Source organism: Scyliorhinus canicula, chromosome 3 (assembly GCF_902713615.1).
Source record: "Scyliorhinus canicula chromosome 3, sScyCan1.1, whole genome shotgun sequence".
Lineage (NCBI taxonomy): Eukaryota > Metazoa > Chordata > Chondrichthyes > Carcharhiniformes > Scyliorhinidae > Scyliorhinus > Scyliorhinus canicula.
In genome coordinates this window covers 149,262,442-149,283,148 of record NC_052148.1, presented here as the reverse complement: position 1 = coordinate 149,283,148, position 20,707 = coordinate 149,262,442, and the positions used below count along the sequence as shown (strand labels likewise).

The following is a 20,707-nucleotide window of genomic DNA, read 5'->3' as shown; positions in this document are numbered from 1 at the left end:
TACCCGAGATTAGCCGGGTGTTTCCCAGTACTCGGAGAGCCAAGAAACACCCCATTATCAAATGCCCACCCGGGTAGATCGGGGGCCTCAGCAGGGAACTCCCCGATGAGGCTGCACTTAGCCCTGTTATCTGCACTGAGGAGGCCCACCCGCCGGAACTCCTCAGTGCAGTGAGAGATCGGGAAAAAATTTGTAAATGACGCCCTGACCTCTCGCGTTCCCAACACGACATCCGAACTGCACCCCCACCATCCCCAACTCACTATAAGGAGGTACAAGGGCCCTCCCCCCCCCCCCCCCCCCCCCCCCCCCGCACCCCCAACACCCGCACAGAGCACACAACCTGGCCCGGTCACCGTCGCACAAAAATTCCGGCTTGGCAGTGCTAGCTTGGTACTCTGGCAGTGCCCTTCCAGCTGGCAATGCTGCCTGGGCACATTGACAATGCAGCTCAAGGTGGTGCACGGAGCACACCTTACCAAGACACACATGAGCGGCTTCTTCCAGGAAGGGGAGAATAAGTGGAAGTGGTGTCAGGGGTGCCCAACCAACCGCACCCACATGTTCTTTTCCTGCCCCAGACTCTGGATGGTCTTTTTCGAGGTGGGGGCTGAGACGGAGCAGTGCCCATCTGTGGTGATCTTCGGGATGTCAGAGCATCCAGAAGTCTGGACAGGAAAGGGGGTAGATGCCCTGGCCTTCGCCTCACTGATCGTCAGGTGGAGACTTCTGAGAGGTTAGACGTTGGCAGCGCCACCCAGGGCCTCGGGGGCGTGGGGAGAATGATAGTTAGGGAAGACGGGGGTAGGATGGGGTCTAGAAAGCAGGCAATGAACACGCCACCTGCGTGGTAGGGAGCTCACGAATAGTGGAGAAGGAACGGGCGGTAGGCCACCCATGGGAGGGAACACAGACCCATCCCACATGGGCTAAACTTGGAAAGCGATCAATCCACCCGCCATTGAAAACTGCCGGGGAAAACGCGACTCCCCATCCCCAACCCCACCAGAGAAACAAAGACAATTGGCAAGGAGGGGCAAAGAGCCCAGCAACGTATGTAAATATATATGGGCAAAGCTGGGTGCCCCAGGAAGAACCCTTCAAAAAGCTGTATAAAGGAACACTATTGTAAATAATGTAAAATAATACTGGGACCTCAAGTTACGGACGTGGTGACAGCGTGAGGCTCATGTTTTGTTGTTTTTTTATCGCGTTAACTTCTATTACCATTGTTCTTGTATTGTTCTTTGTCTGCAAAGCTCTGTTTTTAAATACAAATGGCAACAAAAATATATTTTTTTCAAAGATCTTGCAAGGCGTCATGAATCGGGTAGATCCCAGAAGTGGGATCTCCCGACATCCACTGGTTGCCTTGCGCCACGCTGCTTTTCGGGCGCAATGCAACTGGTACATCCGGCCCATAATGTTGTTCTTCAAATTTTTCCAACATCTTTTTTTTTCCTCGGTTGATCCAACCTTCCTTTCCCTGTCTATTTCCCTTTCTGTACCTAATACAGCATTGAATTCAACACTTTTATTTGCACTTCCTTCTCAATCCTTTGTGCTATTATTTTCTCAATCCTTCAGCCTGATTGCTTAAGGACATTCCCTTGCCTTGTTTACTCAGTCAGAGTTTCCTCCAGGTGCTCCAGTTTCCTCCCACAAGTCTCGAAAGATGTGCTTGTTAGATGAATTGGGCATTCTAAATTCTCCCTCTGTGTACTCGAACAGGAACCGGAATGCGTTGACTCGGGACCTTTCACAGTAACTTCATTGCAGTGTTAATGTAAGCCTACTTGAGACACTAATAAAGATTATTATTATTACCAGACAACCTTTTATCCTCACTCCAACACTATCTGCACTTTCAGCCATATGTCATACAAAGTTTTGTGAAACTTAAACAAATTCAAAACACCTTTAAAGGCCCTGCTACAGCAAATGGTGGACTGGCAATCTTAAGAACAAACATGTCCTTCAGACACTCAAGACATCCCAGAGATTCACAGACACCATATTTGTCTAAATGTATAGTGGTTTTGAATGCAACAGCCAATTTACACGTAGGAAGGTTCCATAAACTGTGCACTTTCAGTGACAGTGATGTGCTGATCGGATGCTCCTCCAAACCAGAACCAAAAATGCACTTTTAGTCGAATCTTGCCCAAATTTTGAACACAAAAGTACCTCAACAGCAAGAAAAGAATGACCAATACAAAATGGCAGCAAACGGGTGCTCAAGGGGCTGAAGAGACGGCAGATGTGGCGGATAGAATCACGAGCAGCAGGTGGACGAGATGGAAGACCCACAAAGTGAAGGGGCCCCAGATAACCAGGAGAGAGGGCAGCCAATGACCTGAGCATTAGCCTCCCCCCTCCACCCTGAGACGGACTGAAGGACTTCCTTATGAAGGAACTGACCCCATGAAAGAGGTGATCAGACAGATAACCAGGTGGCGGTGTCCACCATGCAAAACGACTTGGGAAGAAAGTAGAGAATCAGGAGAGGACGAACCTCGACCTGGAGAAGGGCTCGACGGACCAAAGTGACAGAATCGTCGCCCTGGAGGCAGAAGTGAAAAGTTCGGTGACGGCCCAGGGGAACTTAAAGGGGAAAGTCAAGGACCACAAAAACACGTCCCGAAGGCAAAATATTTGGATTGTGGGCCTGCCACAAAGTCATCGATGGCAGAGATCCGATGGGGTATGACACCCAAATGCTGGGCAACCCAGTCGGTGAGACAGCTTCCCCAAACCCCCAAAATTAGTTTGTTTTCGTATGGGCTTCGGCAGGTGAGGAACAGGTTGAGGAAACAAGATGGCGCTGCAAGCAACCACTTTTCAGGGTCCCTGAACAAAGGGAGACCCCGGAGTGCAGGGGTGCACCCACTTGCCGTGCACACAGTTGGCGGCCATGTTGGGTGCCCCCTGGATAACGGGAAACCCTGGAGCGCAGAGGCCCAACCTCATGGTGATAACAGTGACCGCAGCCATTTTGGATGCCCCCCTAACAAATGGAAACCCCAGAGTGTGGGGCCGCATTCACTAGGTAAGTATGGTTGATCCCGCAGGAACAGAGGGACAGAAACACCCCACCAGGATTATTACCTGGAATGTCAAGGGACTTAACAGCCCAGTGAAAAGATCCCGAGTTTTTGCCTACCTAAGAAGTTTGAAAGCCGACATAGCTTTCCTGCAGGAAACACACCCGAGGAGAAGGACTGACTATGGGTAAGGAAGGGCCTAGGTGGGACAGACATACCATTTATGCAATGGGATGTGGGCTCGGAGAGTAGTCAAATTGATTAGTAAGAGGATGAGGTTCAATGATTTTAAAATAATTCCCATTCCAACTGGGTGCCTCCAGAGTAATATACATAATACATACTGGGTGAGTGGCTATGAAGGATACATGGGGGGTGGAGGGTATGGAGATGACATCATAGTTCGGAAAGGTCATGAGGTGGCATGGGATCTGAGGGTAAAAATTCTCCGAGTCACAAGATTTTCTCTCCAAGTGAGCACCTGCAGGATGAAGTCAGGCCTGACAGCCCTAGAAGCAGATTGTTAGGATGACACAGAGGCAGGCAGGTGCCAAGATGGGTTGGTTGGAAGGCCTGTATTGGTTAAGTGGGACTTGGTCCCTGTTGTTTTAGAAGATTTTAGATCTGCTAGCCGTCACGCACACACCCAGTTCCCATGTTCCCTCATATTCTCCATGCCAATTGATGCCCATGACCACTCATACTCAATGCAAATTAAATGCAAACTAATGCCCGCCATCAACCCCATGGCCCCTCACACCATCATTCTAACTCAATGCCAACTCACCCAGCATCCACCTAGGGCAAACCTCCACAGCCATTTTGAGATTAAATAAAAATCAACTTCTAAAATTCGAATAGAGCTCTCATGAGACACACTTTATAGTGAAAAAAGAACCCATAAATGAAAGCATCAAAGCTTTTGAATCTCCTTAGGGAGTTAATCCTTTTAAAAGCAAACTTCTGCTCATACCCCTAATTCTTTAATAGCCTATTTAAGCTGTCAATCAAACTGTGAACACTGAACATCCAGTCAAGAATGCATAATGACTAGCCCTTATAGAAGTGTCAACAAAAACTCTTTGAACCGGTTGAAACAGATGCCGCACCTGCTAGCCTGTCAATCAAAGCAACCCAGCAAAGGGTTTTTTAAACATTCAGTAACAGTTGCAGCCAGTTTTTTTAACAGTTTGAAGAACTTCACTTCAAGACACATAAACAGACCTTAACTGCCCTTCAAGTACATTTACATCTACTCCAGCAATTCATGACCCCCCCCACTCTGGATTATGGCCCTTGCAACAGCCAACATAGGCTCTGTTTGAGCTCAACACAAACTTCAAATGGCCCTGCTGAGTTTAGGTTCCTCCTGTGTGATTCATGTCCTATCCCTTTACACTACTGACAAAAATGGGATCTGTCAGAAATGGGAACAGAACTTCCACATCCAAATCCCACTTGCTGTTACTTAAAGTCCACGGCGTCTCCCCAATTCTACGAAAATGTGTCCCTAAATCTTTCCTTAAACTTGTTCATTAAAAATGAAAAATAATCTTTATTTTCACAAGTAGGCTTACATTAACACTGCAATGGAGTTACTGTGAAAAGCCCCTAGTCGCCACATTCCGGCCCCTGTTCGGGTACACAGAGGGAGAAGTCAGAATTCTCAGCTGGTACGGCAATTGAACCCACGCTGCTGGCCTTATTCTGCATCACAAATCAGCTGTCTAGCCCACTGAGCTAAACCAGGCCACATATGGGGACTAAATCAATATTTTTACTGGCCATAAAGTTAATATCAGATCTGACATTTATCATTAGTTCAATAATTGGATAACCAGCAGTGGACTGTAGGATAGTAGTGTTCAAAACAACAATATGGCTGGTTTAGCTCACTGGGCTAAATCGCTGGCTTTTAAAACAGACCAAGCAGGCCAGCAGCACGGTTCGATTCCCATACCAGCCACCCCGGACAGGCGCCGGAATGTGGCAACTAGGGGCTTTTCACAGTAACTTCATTGAAGCCTACTCGTGACAATAAGCGATTTTCATTTCATTTAATTTCAAAATAATTAAGGACTCTCATGCTGTCACATAAAATTAGTTAAAGTTGACTGATTCTTCAGCTGAACCCCTAAATTATCATTTGTCGGCTGAGAAATAATCAATATTACTCATGTTATATAAAGTTTGACCTTTCAAGTTTTTATTCTAGCTATTTCTGGTCTAAGTAGCTCCTTTATTCAAAAAGGGAGGGAGATAGAAAGCAGAAAACTACAGGCCAGCTAACTTAACATCTGTCAAAGGGAAAATGTAAGAAGCTATTATTAAAGTCGTTATAGCAAGGCATTTGGAAAATATCCAGGTTATCAGGCAGAATCAACATGGTTTTGTGAAAGGGAAATCATGTTTCATCAATTTATTGGAGTTTTTTGAGAAATAACATATGCCATGGATAAAGGGGAACCGGCGGATGTACTGTATTTAGATTGTCAGAAGGCATTTGACAAGGCGCCACATCAAAGTTTATTGCAGAAAATAAAAGTTCATAGTGCAGGGGGTAACATATTGGCATAGATGGAAGGTTGACTAGCTAACAGTAAACAGATTAGGCAAAAATGGGCCAGGTTCAGGTTGGCAAGATGTAAGGAGTGGTGTGTCACAGGAATAAGTGCCTCAATGTTTTCCAATTCATATAAATGATTTGAATGAAGGGTGCGAAGGTATGGTTCCTAAATGAGATGATGACATAGAGAAAGGTAGGAAATAAGTTGTGAAGAAGATGCAAGTAGGCTTGGAGGTCCGAAGGGCCTGTTCCTGTGCTGTATTTTTCTTTGTTCCTTGTTCTTTTAGGCTACAAACAGACATAAATAAGGTCAGTGAGAGAGCAAGGAATGGCAAATGGATTATAATGTGGAAAAATGTGAAATTGTCCATTTTGGCAGAAAAAATAAGACAGAAATTAGGAGATTGTTTTTTCTCTCAGAGGGTAATGAGTCTTTGGAACTCTCTTCCTTAATAGGTGGTAGAAGCAGAGACTTTGAATATTTTCAAGGCAGAGGTAGATAGATTGTTGATGAGCATGGGGGATGAGGATTATCAGGAGTTGGTGGGAATATGGAGTTGAGGTCACAATCAGATCAGCCATGACATTATTGAATGGTGGAGCATGCTCGGGGCCAAGTGGCCTACTCCTCCTAATTCATATGTTTGTATGGTTATGACCTTGCTATTAAGAATACGCAGGTAACTTTGGCTGGTGATATGCTAGAAAATGCACTCATCAATCATATACAACACATTCCATATTGAAATATAAATTCAAATTAATAAACAACTTTAAAAATGAGATTTCCAATTCCATTTGGCAGACAAATAAGAGTTGTTTCTACTCCTGTCCATCTTCGTGTTTGAGGTTACAGGGGAGGGAGTCATTGTCAGAATAACCTTGGTGAGTTGCTGCAGTGCATCCTGTAGGTTCTACACAATGCAGTTACAGTGCGCCAGTGGTGAATAGTGTCCTCAATCCAGTGACAAAGACATCAAGTAAGCATGCTTTCATGCTCTGGATCCCGTTGAACCCCGAGTGTTGTGTCTGCATCTGGAAAGGTGGCAAGTGTTCCATTACACTCTAGACCTGAGCCTTGTAGACAGGCAGCAAGCATTTTGGAGTCAGAAGATGAGCCCCTTGTTGTGAAATACCCAGGCTCTTCTCTGCTTCTATTGCAAGAATTTGACATACTAATAGCTGGTCCAATTCAACCCTCTTGCCTCCAATCCACCCATGAAATGTTGATAATAGGCCATTCAGCAATGGTGTGCTAAAGATCAAATGGAGATGGCTGAACTTTCTATTGCTCAAGATAGCCAACAACAGGCACTAGTGTGCAATGAAGGTTACTTGCCATATGTCACACTAAATCTAAATATTTTCCTGTGAAACTAGGGGAATGACACGAGTTGGGACTTACTAAGGTTTAAGAAATGGTCAAGACAGTTTTATATAAACTGAAGTTTATGAAGGGTGTAAAATATGAGGTCAGCCATAACATTGTTGGAATATTTGAGTCTGAAAGTGACAAATGCATTAATTTTTTTTTAGAAATTTAGAGTGTGCCCAATTCATTTTTTCCAATTAAGAGGCAATTTAGTGTGGCCAATCCACCTGCTGCACATCTTTGGGTTGGGGAGGCGAAACCCATGCAAACATGGGGAGAATGTAGAAACTCCACACGGTCAGATCTGTGTACTTTATTTCCTCTTTCTACACAGCAGAACACCACTGAACACAACCCTCTCTGCCTCCTGCCACTAAGCCAATTTTGGATCAATTTTGCCAAATTGCCCTGGATGTTACCTTCTTGGCCAGTAACCCATGTGAGACATTGTCAAAAGCCTAACTGAAGTCCATGTAGACTACATCAACTGTACGACAAGTCATCTACACATCTAATCACCTCCTTGAAAAATTAAATCAAATTTGTAGGAAATGATCTCCCTTTGACAAAGCTATGCTGACTATCCTTGATTAATCCTTGTTTCCCCAGGTGGAGATTAATTTTGTCCCTCAGAAATGTTTCCAATAGTTTCGCTACGACTGAAGTTAGACTCACTGGCCTGTAATTTGCTGTTATTTCCCTACCACCCTTCTTGAATAATGGTACCACATTCGATGTCCTCCAGTCCTCTGGCACCTCCCCTTTGGCCAGAGTGGTTTTGAAAATTGTCAGATCCACTGCAAACTCCTCCCTTGCCTCCAAGAGCAGAGGCACTGACAATTTTCTAAACTACTGTCTCCACACACAGATTGCCACATTGCCCTCAGTGGGCCTTACTCTTTGCCTGGTCATCCTCTTGCCCTTAATATACCTATAAAACACCATAGATCTTCCTTTTTACCTGCTGGTATTTTTTCATGCCCCCTCTTCGCTCTCTGAATTTCTTTTTAAAGTAACCCCCTGTACTCTATGTACTCTTACTGGGCTCTCGCTCTTTTGAGACCTCGGTATCTGCCATAAACCTGTCTTTTCTTCTTTATCCAACCCTGGATATGTAGAAAAATTAAACTATTTTGATTAATTGGTGTTTTAAATCACAGTTATGCTGGGTGTTTATTTTTACTCTGCAACATTCTAAGATACTTTATGTTAAAGGCACCATATAAATGTAATTTGTTCTTGAGGACATTTCGGCACGAGGGGTAGAAGCTAGATGCACTTCATTATTTGTGGAAACAAATTTTTAAAATATCATCTGTAATGTTGCAACTATGAAAGGGGGTAAGTATAATTTATTCATTGTCACCTTTGGTAATGATAAAACTCTGGATTTTAATAGGAGGAACAATTAAATGTTCAGGGATTACCTACTAATATTCACAACAAATGAAATGTATTCCTGGGCTTGAAACATGTGTCTGGTCAATGTGACCACTCGCTGTAATCGCACTGATAAACACACAGTTCATGTTGGCCGACACAGTCCAGACCACACACTCCCCGCAGACCTATACAGCCCAGACCCACATAATCCACATAGTCCAGACCCACACAGTCCACACCGACACATACAGCCAATACTGTCCACACTGACACATACAGTCCAGACACACAGTCCACACCAGCCCATACGATCCACACTGACACAGATATTGAACAATACTGATTCACACTGACCCATACAACACAGATGCACAACCCACACTGACCCATACAGAACTAGGTTAATGGGTAAACCTTTTAGGACTGAGGTGAGGACAAGTGTCTTCACCCAGAGTGGTGAATTGTGGAATTCACTGCCATAAAAAGTAGTTGAGGCGAAAACATTGTGTATTTCAAGGAGAAATTAGATATAGCTCTTGGGGCTAAAGAGGTCAAGGGATATTGGGGGGGGGGGGGGGGGGGGGGGGCGGCTTGATCAGGGTATTGAACTCAATCATCAGCCACAATCATAATGAATGGCACAGCAGGCTTGAAGGGTCAAATGGCCTCTTCCTGTTTCTATTTTCAATGTGGTTCTATGCAGTCCACAGACCCATATAGCCCAGACCCCCAGTCCAGACCCATGCAGTCCACACAGACCCATATAGCCCAAACCCCCAGTCCACACTGACCCATACAGCCCAGACCTATGCAGTCCACACAGACCCATACAGCCCAAACATACCCATACAGCCCAGACCCCCAGTCCACACAGCCCAAACATACCCATACAGCCCAGACTCACACAGTCCACACAACTCAGACCCACAGTCCACACTGTCCCATACAGCCCAAACCTATGCAGTCCACACAGACCCACAGCCCAGACCTACTGCCCCATACAGCTCAGACCCACAGTCCACACTGCCCCATACAGCTCAGACCCACACAATCCACATTGCCTCATACAGCCCAGACCTACACAGTCCACACTGACCCATACAGCTCAGACCCACACAACCCAGAGCCAAACAGTCCACACTGACCCACACAGCCCAGACCCATACAGCCCAGACTAACTCATACAGCCCAGAGCCACACAGTCCACACTGATCCATACAGCCCAGACTAACTCATACAGCCCAGAGCCACACAGTCCACACTGACCTATACAGCCCAGAGCCACACAGTCCACACTGACCCATACAGTCCAGAGCCACACAGTCCACACTGACCCATACAGACCAGACCCACACAGTCCACACTGACTCATACAGCCCAGAGCCACACAGTCCACACTGACCCATACAGCCCAGAGCCACACAGTCCACACTGACCCATACCGCCTAGAGCTACACAGTCCACACTGACCCATACAGTCTAGAGCCATACAGCCCAGACCCACACAGTCCACACTGACCCATACAGCCTAGAGCCACACAGTCCACACTGGCCCATACAGCCCTGAGCCACACTGGCCCATACAGCCCTGAGCCACACAGTCCACAGTGACCCATACAGCCCAGAGCCATACAGCCCACACTGACTCATACAGCCCAGAGCCACACTGACCTATGCAAGGCAGTGACCACCCGCTCCCCTTCCAGTTCACTAGGCCCTAACTGAGACCTGGGAGGTAGAGTAACCTCTCAGCCCGTTTTACAACGCATTCATTCACAATCCCGGTCGGGAGAATCAACCTCGCGGCCTTTCTCCATTGAGGGATATTTACATAGAATGACAAATCGGTTTCTGATTGAGGTGGTGAGAGAGAGGATGTTAAAACTCCTGCCCTGCACACTGCCTGAAATGTGTAAAGTTCAGCCGCCGGCACTGAGGTTTTCCGGAGCATTTCTCCGGCGACATCAGTCAAGGCTTGTCCCCCTCCCCCTGTTACAGTAGATTGTGTCCGCAGCCTCCGCCTCCTCACCGGTTTATTAGGTAGATTCAGTGCCGTTCTGCAGTGAGATCCTCTGGGAAGGTCAGTCTCAGCGGCACTGGCTGCAGCAAATTGAAGAGTCTCTACAGCCCCAGCGCCAAGATCCACAATGCTCCAACTATCGCCAAATGAGCTGGAACGAACGGCAGGACACAATGTAGTTTGTTGCACAACTTTAAGAGTTCCCCCAGCCCAATCAGATATTGGTAGCAGTTACTTGGTAACTTTTTGACATTTCAACATTTTACTGCGCAGTGTCTGCGAGGGACGATAGGAGCTGTGTCCTGTCCCCACTGGGATCACAGGCTCGGGAAATCACTGCTGTGCACACACTGAATAAAGTGCCCGCAGAAAATAAATCGATTTCCTAACCCTGTATGGATGCTGTCTGAAAAATGCTGCATCTATTGTTTCTGAGTGTTGAAAGACAGATGGGCTGGAGCAGGAGGGATATTTCAGATTATCCGTTTCCATTTTTGTTCGGATGTTTCCATCACAAAATTCTTCATCTGTCTACATCAGTGAGAAGAGTCCATGTCAAACTTCATCGTGCAGAGCATCTACCCAACAAGGATGAAAAGAGTAAACAACAGTAAACCTAGAAGTAGTAACTCACGAGTTGGGCTATATTTTTAAAGGAAAAATAAACATTGATGAAGATAATGGTGCTGATGTCCACAGTGGTTTTGTTCTAAGAGAACACTGTTTCAGCAATTATGGACAAGAGTGAGTTGATATTTGCAGATCAAAGGGGAAAGTTTTGATTAGAAGAACTTGACAATGGACAAGGACGGTTGTAATAAAATGTTTAAAGAACAGAAGTTTTAAGTTTTAAAGAACTTGCAATGTTTTTTTGCTGTTCAGTGAGTGAGACCGACCACTTTAGAACACATTTCTCAAATCAAAAACTATAGAAATGATCCCTAAGTGAGTGGTGAGTTGGTACAAGAGCCTGTCAAACATGAAGGCGAATGTGTATTTCACATTTTTTTTTAAATTGTTGCAAGGGAAATTGTTTTCTACACAGAGGGAAATAAGCTCTTTAGACAAAGTGACATTTGACATTTGAAGAGATGTAAAGTCTGAATTTAGATTAAAAGGACCATGCGAACAGAGGAATAGGCCATTCATCCATCGAGTCTATCCTTTATTTACTTCAATCTGAATCTTTATTTTATCTCCCTGCCTGAGTCCATAACTCTTGCCTAAAAAAATTGATCAGCTTAAATTTTTTAATTTCCAAATGACCTAGTCTAAACATCTTTTTGGAGAGAGTGTTGCAGATGTCCACTACTCTGAAGAAAGCACTACTGCTGATCAGCCCAGCTCTAATTTTAAGGATAATAAATAAAAACATAAAGTGTTATAGAACTTAACTGAAGCTTTTACATTGCTATTAATAGGAAACTCTGAATCGCTCAACAATGTTTCACTTAGTTACATTTTTCAATAACACTGCTAGAACATTAAATGAGGAATTACTGTAGTCTAAAAGCACTTCCCTTCAAAGGTACACCATCTTCCTGAATACAATGTTTACCAAACCTCTCCTTTAATTAAACCCTCGGCAATCCCCAAAAAACTAGCAAAAGAGTTATTTTGTTAGAGGGTCACAACCAACAAATTAAATCAATGTTTTCTCATATGTGAGGTTAAACCAAATCTTGATAAAATAAAGGAAAATCCAAAGTTGTTTGTAAGTATATTAAGGGCAAGCGGATGACCAGGGAAAGAGTAGGGCCCATTAGGTACCAATGTGGCAATTTGTGTGTGGAGCCGAGAGACGTAGGGGACATTTTAAATGAGTACTTTTTATCTGTGTTCACGATGGAGAAGGACGATATAAATCAGGGAGGGGGACTCTGATGTCATTGAACAAATTACCATTGAGAGGGTGAAGGTATTAATGGTTTTAGCAGGCTTAAAAGCCAGGCCCAGATGAGTTGTATCCCAGGCTGCTGTGGGAGGCAAGGGAAGAGATTGCAGATGCTCTGACAAAAAATTTTAAATCTTCTTTGGCCACAGGAGAGGTGCCAGAGGACTGGAAGACAGCTAATGTGGTATCATTATTCAAGAAGGGTAATAGGGATAAACTAAGAAATTATAAGCCATTGAGTCAAACTTCAATCTTCGGGAAACTTGTAAAAACGTCTAACAGACAAAATTAATTTCCACTTGAGGTGGCAAGGATTAATCAAGAATAGTCAGCATGGCTTTGTCAAAGGATGATCATGTTTGTTGAGACTCTTATTTTTCTCTTCTAATAAGAATTGGTAGTCCAGGTGGTGAGAGGTGTCAAAAATATCACTTTATTGTTTGTTACTCACTGGTATACACTTGATTAAGAACTGAATAAAACTTAGAAGTAAAATATCAAACAATACCTAAAAAGTCAAGCACATGGCAAAAAGCATAAGTACAAAGGAAATTACTTAACACAAATAGATAGATGATTCAAGAATTCAGGAACAAAGGACCTCAACCACGAGGTCTTACTTTTAAGGGAATTATTATCTCTGGTTTAACCTCTCATTTACTTTTATTTTTGGCTTCTAACTCTCAGCTGAGACCTCCTGCTTTGTTCGAATGAATGTCTGTTACTTCGAAGATAACTTGTGTGGACGTTACTTAAGATTGACTGGTTCCTATCCAAACTAGCTTACATTCTGCGTGCTCAGTCTTATGAAAAATACTGAATATGTTTTCTCACACTTTGCTATGTTTCATAGCTTGGTGGAGACCTAACTAGAATTGATTAGTTGATCACACAGAGATCACTCAGTCCTCAGTACTGAATACAATGGAATACAATGGTTAAATCATTATGAAAATGAAAATCGCTTATTGTCACGAGTAGGCTTCAATGACATTACTGTGAAAAGCCCCTAGTCACCACATTCCGGCGCCTGTCCGGGGAGGCTGGTACGGGAATCGAACCGTGCTGCTGGCCTGCTTGGTCTGCTTTAAAAGCCAGCGATTTAGCTCAGTGAGCTAAACCAGCCCCAGTTATATGAGAAAATGACTGGGTTCCCACAGTTAAGACACTTTTAATATTTTGCCCATTAGCTATATGCATTCAACTAGCCCCTATATGAATAAACTAGACTCTATCAATGTCTTACAAATTTGATTTAATTTTTCGAAGTGTGTAGATGAGGATAGTGCAGTTTATGTAGTCTATGTAGATTTCAGTAAGGTTTTTGACCAAGGCTGTGCATGGGAGACTGATCAAGAACGTAAGGGCCCATGGGATCCAGGTAATTTGGCAAATTGGATCCAAAATTGGTTTAGAGGCAGGAGGCAGAGGGAGATGGTCGAAGGTTGCTTTTGTGACTGGAACCCTGTGTCCAGTGGTGTTCCTACGAATATGGTGCTGGATCCCTTGCTGTTTGTAGTGTACATTCATGACCTGGATGTGAATGTGGGAGGTTTAATCAGTAGTTTTCAGATGACACAAAAATTGGTGATGGTAAATAGTGCAGAGGAAAGCCTTAGATTAGGACAATATAGACAGGCTGGTTTGGTAGACAAAACAATGACAAATGGAATTTAACCCGAAAAGTGTGAGGTAATGCATTTTGGGAGGACTTTGTATTAATATTAAAGAAACTTCCGGAGGCGTGGGTGGAGGCACTGGTTTTACAGCACACTCCTTGGGCTGTGTAGGGATCTGACTGGTTGATGACAGAGACTTCTCCATTTGGATCGGTCAATTTGCAGGCTCTGAAATTCTCTTTCAGAACACATGTACTCAGCTGGTATTTATTTACATGCTTGCAAGTTCCAGCAGTCACTGCACAGCAGCCATAATAAGTAGCCTCATAATCATCGTAACCCAAAATCGCTTCTTTGCCCTGTCATGATATGCAGGCGCACACACACACACACACATACACACATAATGATATGCAGACAAGCAGCTAATGGACACAGAGAACAGGACATGACCAATAAGCAGGCAGGACACTCAAGAGTGGGATCTGACTATAAAAGACACGAGGCACTCACACTCCGCCTCTTTCCACTGATGAACATCTACAGAGTCAGTCAAAAATGTTTGTTTTTTTTTCAAAAAATATACTTTATTCATAAAATTTATCATAAACTTTACAGAACATTTCAAATTGTCTTGACTGTGCGTTTCCATCCGAGTTACATTCATTTGTCTTTCTTCAATTCAATTGGGATAACGTTACACACGTATCCTACAATAAGTTACAGTTCTTTCTTAAATATTTACATTGTTTTGCTTCTTTCATAAATTGTGGTATTGAAGACCCGGGCCGAGGGGTTTTACACTGTTACCAACCCCTCGGTGTACATTTGTTGGTAAGACCTTACACTGTGGTCTTTTCCCATTGCGCCTTGGCGGCAGCTGCCCCAAGCTTGAGGTGTCCCTCAGCACGTAGTCCTGGACCTTGGAATGTGCCAGTCTGCAACACTCGGTCGAGGACAGTTCTTTGCACTGGAAGATCAGCAAGTTTCGGGCAGACCAAAGAGCGTCTTTCACCGAGTTGATGACCTTCCAGCAGCAGTTGATATTTGTTTCGGAAACAGTCCGTAGAGCACGGAGTCCTGTGTTACAGAGCTGCTCGGGATGAACCTTGACAGATACCACTGCATCTCACTCCAGACCTGCTTTGCAAAGGCACATTCCACAAGGAGTTCCACATTTCCCCCACATCCACTCCGAGGGCAGCGTGCATTGATGCTGAGCCTTCGGGTGTACATGAAGAATCTGACAGGGAGGGCCCTTCTCACCACCAGCCAAGCTAGGTCTTGGTGCTTGTTTGAAAGTTCTGGCGATGAGGCATTCTGCCAGATGGCTCTGACAGTCTGCTCAGGGAACCATCCAACGTCCTCCACAGTCTCCTTTTCTCTGAGGGTCTCGAGGACATTACGTGCTGACCACTGCTTCATTGCTTTGTGGTCAAAGGTGTTTTTCTTCAAAAATTTTTCCACGAAGGACAGGTGTTTCGGCACGGTCCAACTGCTTGGAGCGTTCCGCGGCAGTGAGGCCAGGCCCATCCTTCTCAACACCGGGGACAGGTAGAACCTCAGTATGTAGTGACACTTGGTGTTTGCATACCCTGGGTCTATGCACAGCTTGATGCAGTTGCACACAAAGGTGGCCATCAGGATGAGGGCGGCGTTGGGTACGTTCCTCCCTCCTTTATCTAGAGGCTTGTACATTATGTCTCTTCGGACCCGGTCCATCTTGGATCTCCAAATGAATTTGAAGATGGCCCGGGTGACTGCTGCGGCGTAGGTCCGAGTGATGGGCCAGACCTGCGCCACGTACAGTAACACCGAGAGTACCTCACATCTGATGACCAGTGTTTTGCCCGCAATGGAGAGGGAGCGTTGCTCCCGCCAGCCCAGTTTCTGTTTTGCTTTAGCAATGCGCTCCTCACAGTTTTTGGTGCACGCCCCAGCCGCTCCGAACCATATCCCCAGCACTTTCAGGTAATCTGACCTGACCGTGAAGGGGACAAAGGATCGGTCGGCCCAGTTCCCAAAGAACATGGCCTCGCTCTTGCCGCGGTTTACCTTGGCTCCTGAGGCCAGTTCAAACTGGTCGCAGGTGTCCAAGAGCCTGCGTACAGACGCGGGATCCGAGCAGAAGACGGCGACGTCGTCCATGTACAGGGAGGCCTTGACTTGCACGCCTCCGCTGCCTGGGATCGTCACCCCTCTCATACCCGGATCTTTCCTGATGGACTCGGCAAAAGGTTCTATGCAGCACACAAACAGGGCCGAGGAGAGAGGGCAGCCCTGCCTGACTCCAGATTTGATCTGGAAACTTTCTGATTCCCACCCATTGATTGAGACTGCGCTATAGATGTTTGTGTAGAGCAGTTTGATCCAATTGCGAATTCCCTCCCCAAACCCCATTTTGGAGAGCACATCCATCATGTAGGTGTGCGATATTCTGTCAAAAGCCTTCTCCTGGTCAAGGCTGATGAGGCAGGTGTCCACCCTCCTGTCCTGCACGTAGGCGATCGTATCCCTGAGCAGCGCGAGGCTGTCAGAGATCTTCCTGCCGGGTACAGCACAGGTTTGGTCGGGATGGATCACCGACTCCAGAGCAGACCTTACCCGATTGGCGATGACTTTGGCTAAGATTTTGTAATCCACATTTAACAGTGAAATGGGTCGCCAATTTTGAATTTCTTCCCTTTCCCCCTTCTGCTTGTAGATGAGGGTGATGATGCCTTTTCTCATGGATTCTGACATGCTGCCATCCAGAAGCATACTCTCGTACACTTCCAGCAGGTCTGGGCCCATCCAGTCCCACAGAGCCAAATACAACTCAGCCGGTAAGCCATCGCTTCCGGGGGTTTTACTCGTCTCAAAGGACTTGACGGCCTTTGTCAGCTCGTCCAGAGATAATGGTTTGTCCAGGTTTTCCCCCTCATTGTCGTCCAAGATCTCCGTGATAGATGACAGGAAGGTCTGGGCAACAGTGCTGTCTGTTGGCTTCAGATCATACAGTCTGGCATAGAAGGATTGACTGATCCTCAGTATGTCAGACTGCGATGTCTTTACAGAGCCATCTTCTTCCTTCAGGCTGCTGATCACAGAGGTGTCCCTGTGTACCTTCTGGAAGAAGAAGCGTGAGCACTTTTCATCCTGCTCCACGGAGCGGACTCTGGACCGGAAGATAACCTTGGAGGCCTCCGAGGTGTTGAGCGAGGCTTGCTGGCCCTTCACCTCTTGGAGATCCTCCTTGACATCAACCCCCATCGACTGCAGCTGGAGCAAATTTTGCATGCTTTTCTGGAGCCTGGTCGTGATCCCTCGTCTCTCTCTCACAGTCAGTCAAAAATGTTGTTCCAATCTCACATCTCCATCACGTGGCTAAGAGCTAGTCTGGTTCAGTGCTATTGGTTCAATAAACCTGACTGAACTAACTTCAAGGTCTGGAGTATCTTTCTGATCTAATCTACATCCAGTTGCAGCCAGTGTTAGACCAGTGTACCTAACACGACATGCCCCACGCCATGTGCATGAAGATTGACCAAAACTTTGGAAAACCTTAATAAAGTTTGTTTTAAAAATGGCCTTTGCGAAAAAGCAGCAGTGACAACACCATGCCGACGTCACCGACATTCACGTGACGCGCGCCTCAACTACGCGTGCGCACTCCTCAGAGAGACTGAGCCATCGGTGTTGCGCATGCTTGGAAGTTGTTGAGAGCGGATTCGCCCCCCACTCACTGAATGCGTGTGGCCCCGCCTCCTGTTGCGTCACAGTCGAATGGACGAGCTGAGTGGCGAGCAGCCGGCGCTCGAGCGCCTGTCGGTGGGTGGAGGGGACGCGGCCTCCGGACCCGGGTCTGGTGCCGACGCCGACAGCAGCGCCGCTGCGCTCTCCTTCGGCAGGCGTGTGAGTAACCCGGGGGGAGCCGTCCGTTTCCTGCCGCGGGTGGAACGCGATGAGGTTGAGGGAGATGGCGGGTCGGAGCTGGACTCCTCCTCTTTGCTGCTCTTGTATCCGGAGAAGGAGCCGCTCCTGCGCTGCCCGAGTCCACTGGACAGCTCGTGTGAGCACCCGCAGAGTCCCAGCAGCCAAGGGCCCGACTTCAACCACTTCCCCGAGGATCTCGACTTCACCGATATCGTCTTGCGGGCTGAGCAGGCCATCGAAAGCGGCGTCTGCCCGCAGCGCATCTCGCAGGGGTCGAGCGGCAGCTACTTCGTCAAAGATCCCAAGGGGGTGAGTCTGGCTCTAGGTTTTGGATTTGATTTATTGTCATGTACCCAGGTACAGTGAAAAGTGTTGTTCTGCCTACAGTCCAGACAGATCACTCCATATATGAAAAAACATAGGACATACATAAGTACACAATGTAAATACGTAAACACAAACATCAAATGAAGCATGTGGCGTGTAGTACTAAGGTAGAGAAGATGATCAGGTGGAGAGTTCAGTTCAGTCCATAAGAGTCATTCAGGGATCTGGTAACAGCGGGGAAGAAGCTGTTTTTGAATATGTTAGTGCATGTTCGTAGACTCTTGTATCTCCTGCCTGATAGCGGATGAGAGAATAACCTGGTGGGAAGGGCCTTTGATTACGCTGCTGCTTTCCCACTTTGGGGTCAGGGTTCTGCGATCTCCGGGGTGTGGCTGGTGGGCGGGTGGAGTTGTGTCCGCTGCCTGGTCTCACGGGAGAGAGTTTCTTTAGCAGAAGGTTGTGAGGTTTAGCTCAAACCAGCTGTTAATTTGCGGCAGAAGATTTTTGACACTCGCAAGTCTGCTGCAGATAAAGTTTAGCTCCGTGCTGGAGCCCTTTCCACTGCCAGCGGAGCCATTGTCTTCTCTAATGCTGAGGACTGACAGGCTTCTTTCATCTTATTCTTTAATTACTTTCCTACATTACAACAGGGACTGCACTTCAGAATTATTTTATTGGCTGTGAGGTTTAAGGTTTTATGGGAAAACCTGGTGGGAATTTGGAACATGCCGAGAGGGTGGTAGAGGTGGGAAGCCTCAACATTTTAAAAGCATTTAGATGAGCTACGAGGCTACGACCAAATGCTGGCAAATGGGATGAGTATAAGTTGGTGCTGTAAAACTCTTTGACTCTGACTAAGACCAGTATTATCAGTGATTATCAGGAGTTGGTTCAATGATGGCTCAAAGAATATCTCTGCAAAGCTCAAGTTGGGAGTGTGGTGCATCTGCAATAACAACTTCCAAACCATTGGAATTGTTAAAGGAGGCCATTCAGTCCATGTCTGCACTGGACAAATGCAGTCTACTCTTAATTGCAAATATCTGACAATTATAATGCCTTGCTTCATTTACTTTGGATAATTTGACATTTTGTATTCTGTACAAAATATGACACTTGATTTTAAGAACAGGCTGTAATCGACCAGAGCAAGAAAATGGAAAAAAACGAATTCCGCTCTCTTCCTATCACTTTTGTTGGATTACGCCTTTCTTCTGGCTCTATTCTTACTGAAGTATAAATCTGATGGCGAAGATGGAGAAGAATAGATGGGAGCTAAGAAGGGGTTGACAAAGATGTCATGGACACAACACAAAGGGAATGTTAATGGTACCATTTAGTACTAAATTTTTGGCCTGCTGCGATGCTCCAGTGAAGGCCAACATGATCTGAAACACTATTTGTTTGGTTGCATTTTAATTATTTTTTAAATAAAGTACGGATGTGTAATATACAGCCCTCACTGAAATTTGTGAATCAGTAAAGTTGTTTGTAATTTGGGTAACTTTCAACAAAATTTGGGTAAATGATTTTTCACTTACATGCAGCAAATATAACATTTTCTGATGAAGAAGAGTAACTTTATGATAGTGTTTCAAGTCCGTATGACTGTTCAGAGCTGAAGAGAGGTAGAATATTATGTAGTTGGAGAGAGGATGGTAAAGATAGAGAAGAATAGGTCAGGGATAGGTGAGAGTGAAGGAGAGATTGACAAAGATGGCATGGAAACAAGACAAAGGGAACGTAGCATTTAGGACCGAAGAAGGTGCCAATAGTGGCACAAATGTGTGCATAATGTTGAGTTCAGCAGACTGTAGCGTGCGTCATCAGAAGATGCCCTTTAAAGTTCATGTTGGCCTTACCTGGAGCATTGCAGCAGGCCAAGGATTTAGTCCTAAATGGTACCATTAATATTCCCTTTGTGTTGTGTCTATGACATCTTTGTCAACCTCTTCTTAGCTCCCACCTATTCTTTTCCATCTTCGCCATCCCCTCTTCAACCATATTTCTACTCCCCCCTGCAGCTCAGAAGAGTCATACCTTCAAATTCTGCCTGAACTTGCGCAATCCACTTCATCTGCTTGTCCTGTCCTTTTATCATTTGCTGTAGTTTGCTCAATCATTGGTGTTGGCTTGCACCATTGTGATTCCAATTAGGAATTCACTTTCTAAATAGCATGTGTGATTGTGGTCTGGAGAGAATAGGTAATAAGTATCAAGGGAGTGAATCTTGAAAATCCCTAAAGAAAAATTAATTGCATGAAGGGCTTTCGACATGGTAGCCTTTTCTGCAAACTAGCTACTAGCATGGCCTCCCTACCCCCATGGCAACCAAATCACATGGGCTCAGTACAACTTCACACCATCCCTTTTCTCTCTCTCTCTCGTTGAACCTTAAACTAAGAGTATAAAACACAATCATCCACTGCTTGCACAGAAGCAGCCTGCCATTGTCACCAAATGCAAAGACGTGCCCTTTCTTCCTGTGATCATCCTGTGATCATAAAGTAATTCTTTAATAATGTTAACTGAGCTAATTAGTAGCAACTTCTCCCTTGGTTCAGAGT

The 20,707-nt window shown here is 45.5% G+C and overlaps 2 protein-coding genes across 3 annotated transcripts in view; one reads left to right on the top strand and one right to left on the bottom strand.

Moving 5' to 3' along the window:
• The window catches only part of sepsecs (Sep (O-phosphoserine) tRNA:Sec (selenocysteine) tRNA synthase), a 106,718-nt gene extending 95,996 nt beyond the window's left edge, over nt 1-10,722 (bottom strand). The window contains exon 1 of one of the 2 annotated variants that reach the window (XM_038791473.1): nt 10,395-10,722. The gene's annotated coding sequence lies outside the window, so the exon portion shown is untranslated. The remainder of the gene's footprint in view (nt 1-10,394) is intronic. The other variant, XM_038791474.1, reaches the window with a different exon arrangement.
• A 6,898-nt stretch (nt 10,723-17,620) lies between these two features.
• LOC119963016 (phosphatidylinositol 4-kinase type 2-beta-like) overlaps nt 17,621-20,707 on the top strand; it is a 69,416-nt gene continuing 66,329 nt past the window's right edge. The window contains exon 1 of the mRNA XM_038791472.1: nt 17,621-18,122. Within this exon, the coding sequence (XP_038647400.1) occupies nt 17,664-18,122 (459 nt within the window). The 5' untranslated portion in view covers nt 17,621-17,663. The remainder of the gene's footprint in view (nt 18,123-20,707) is intronic.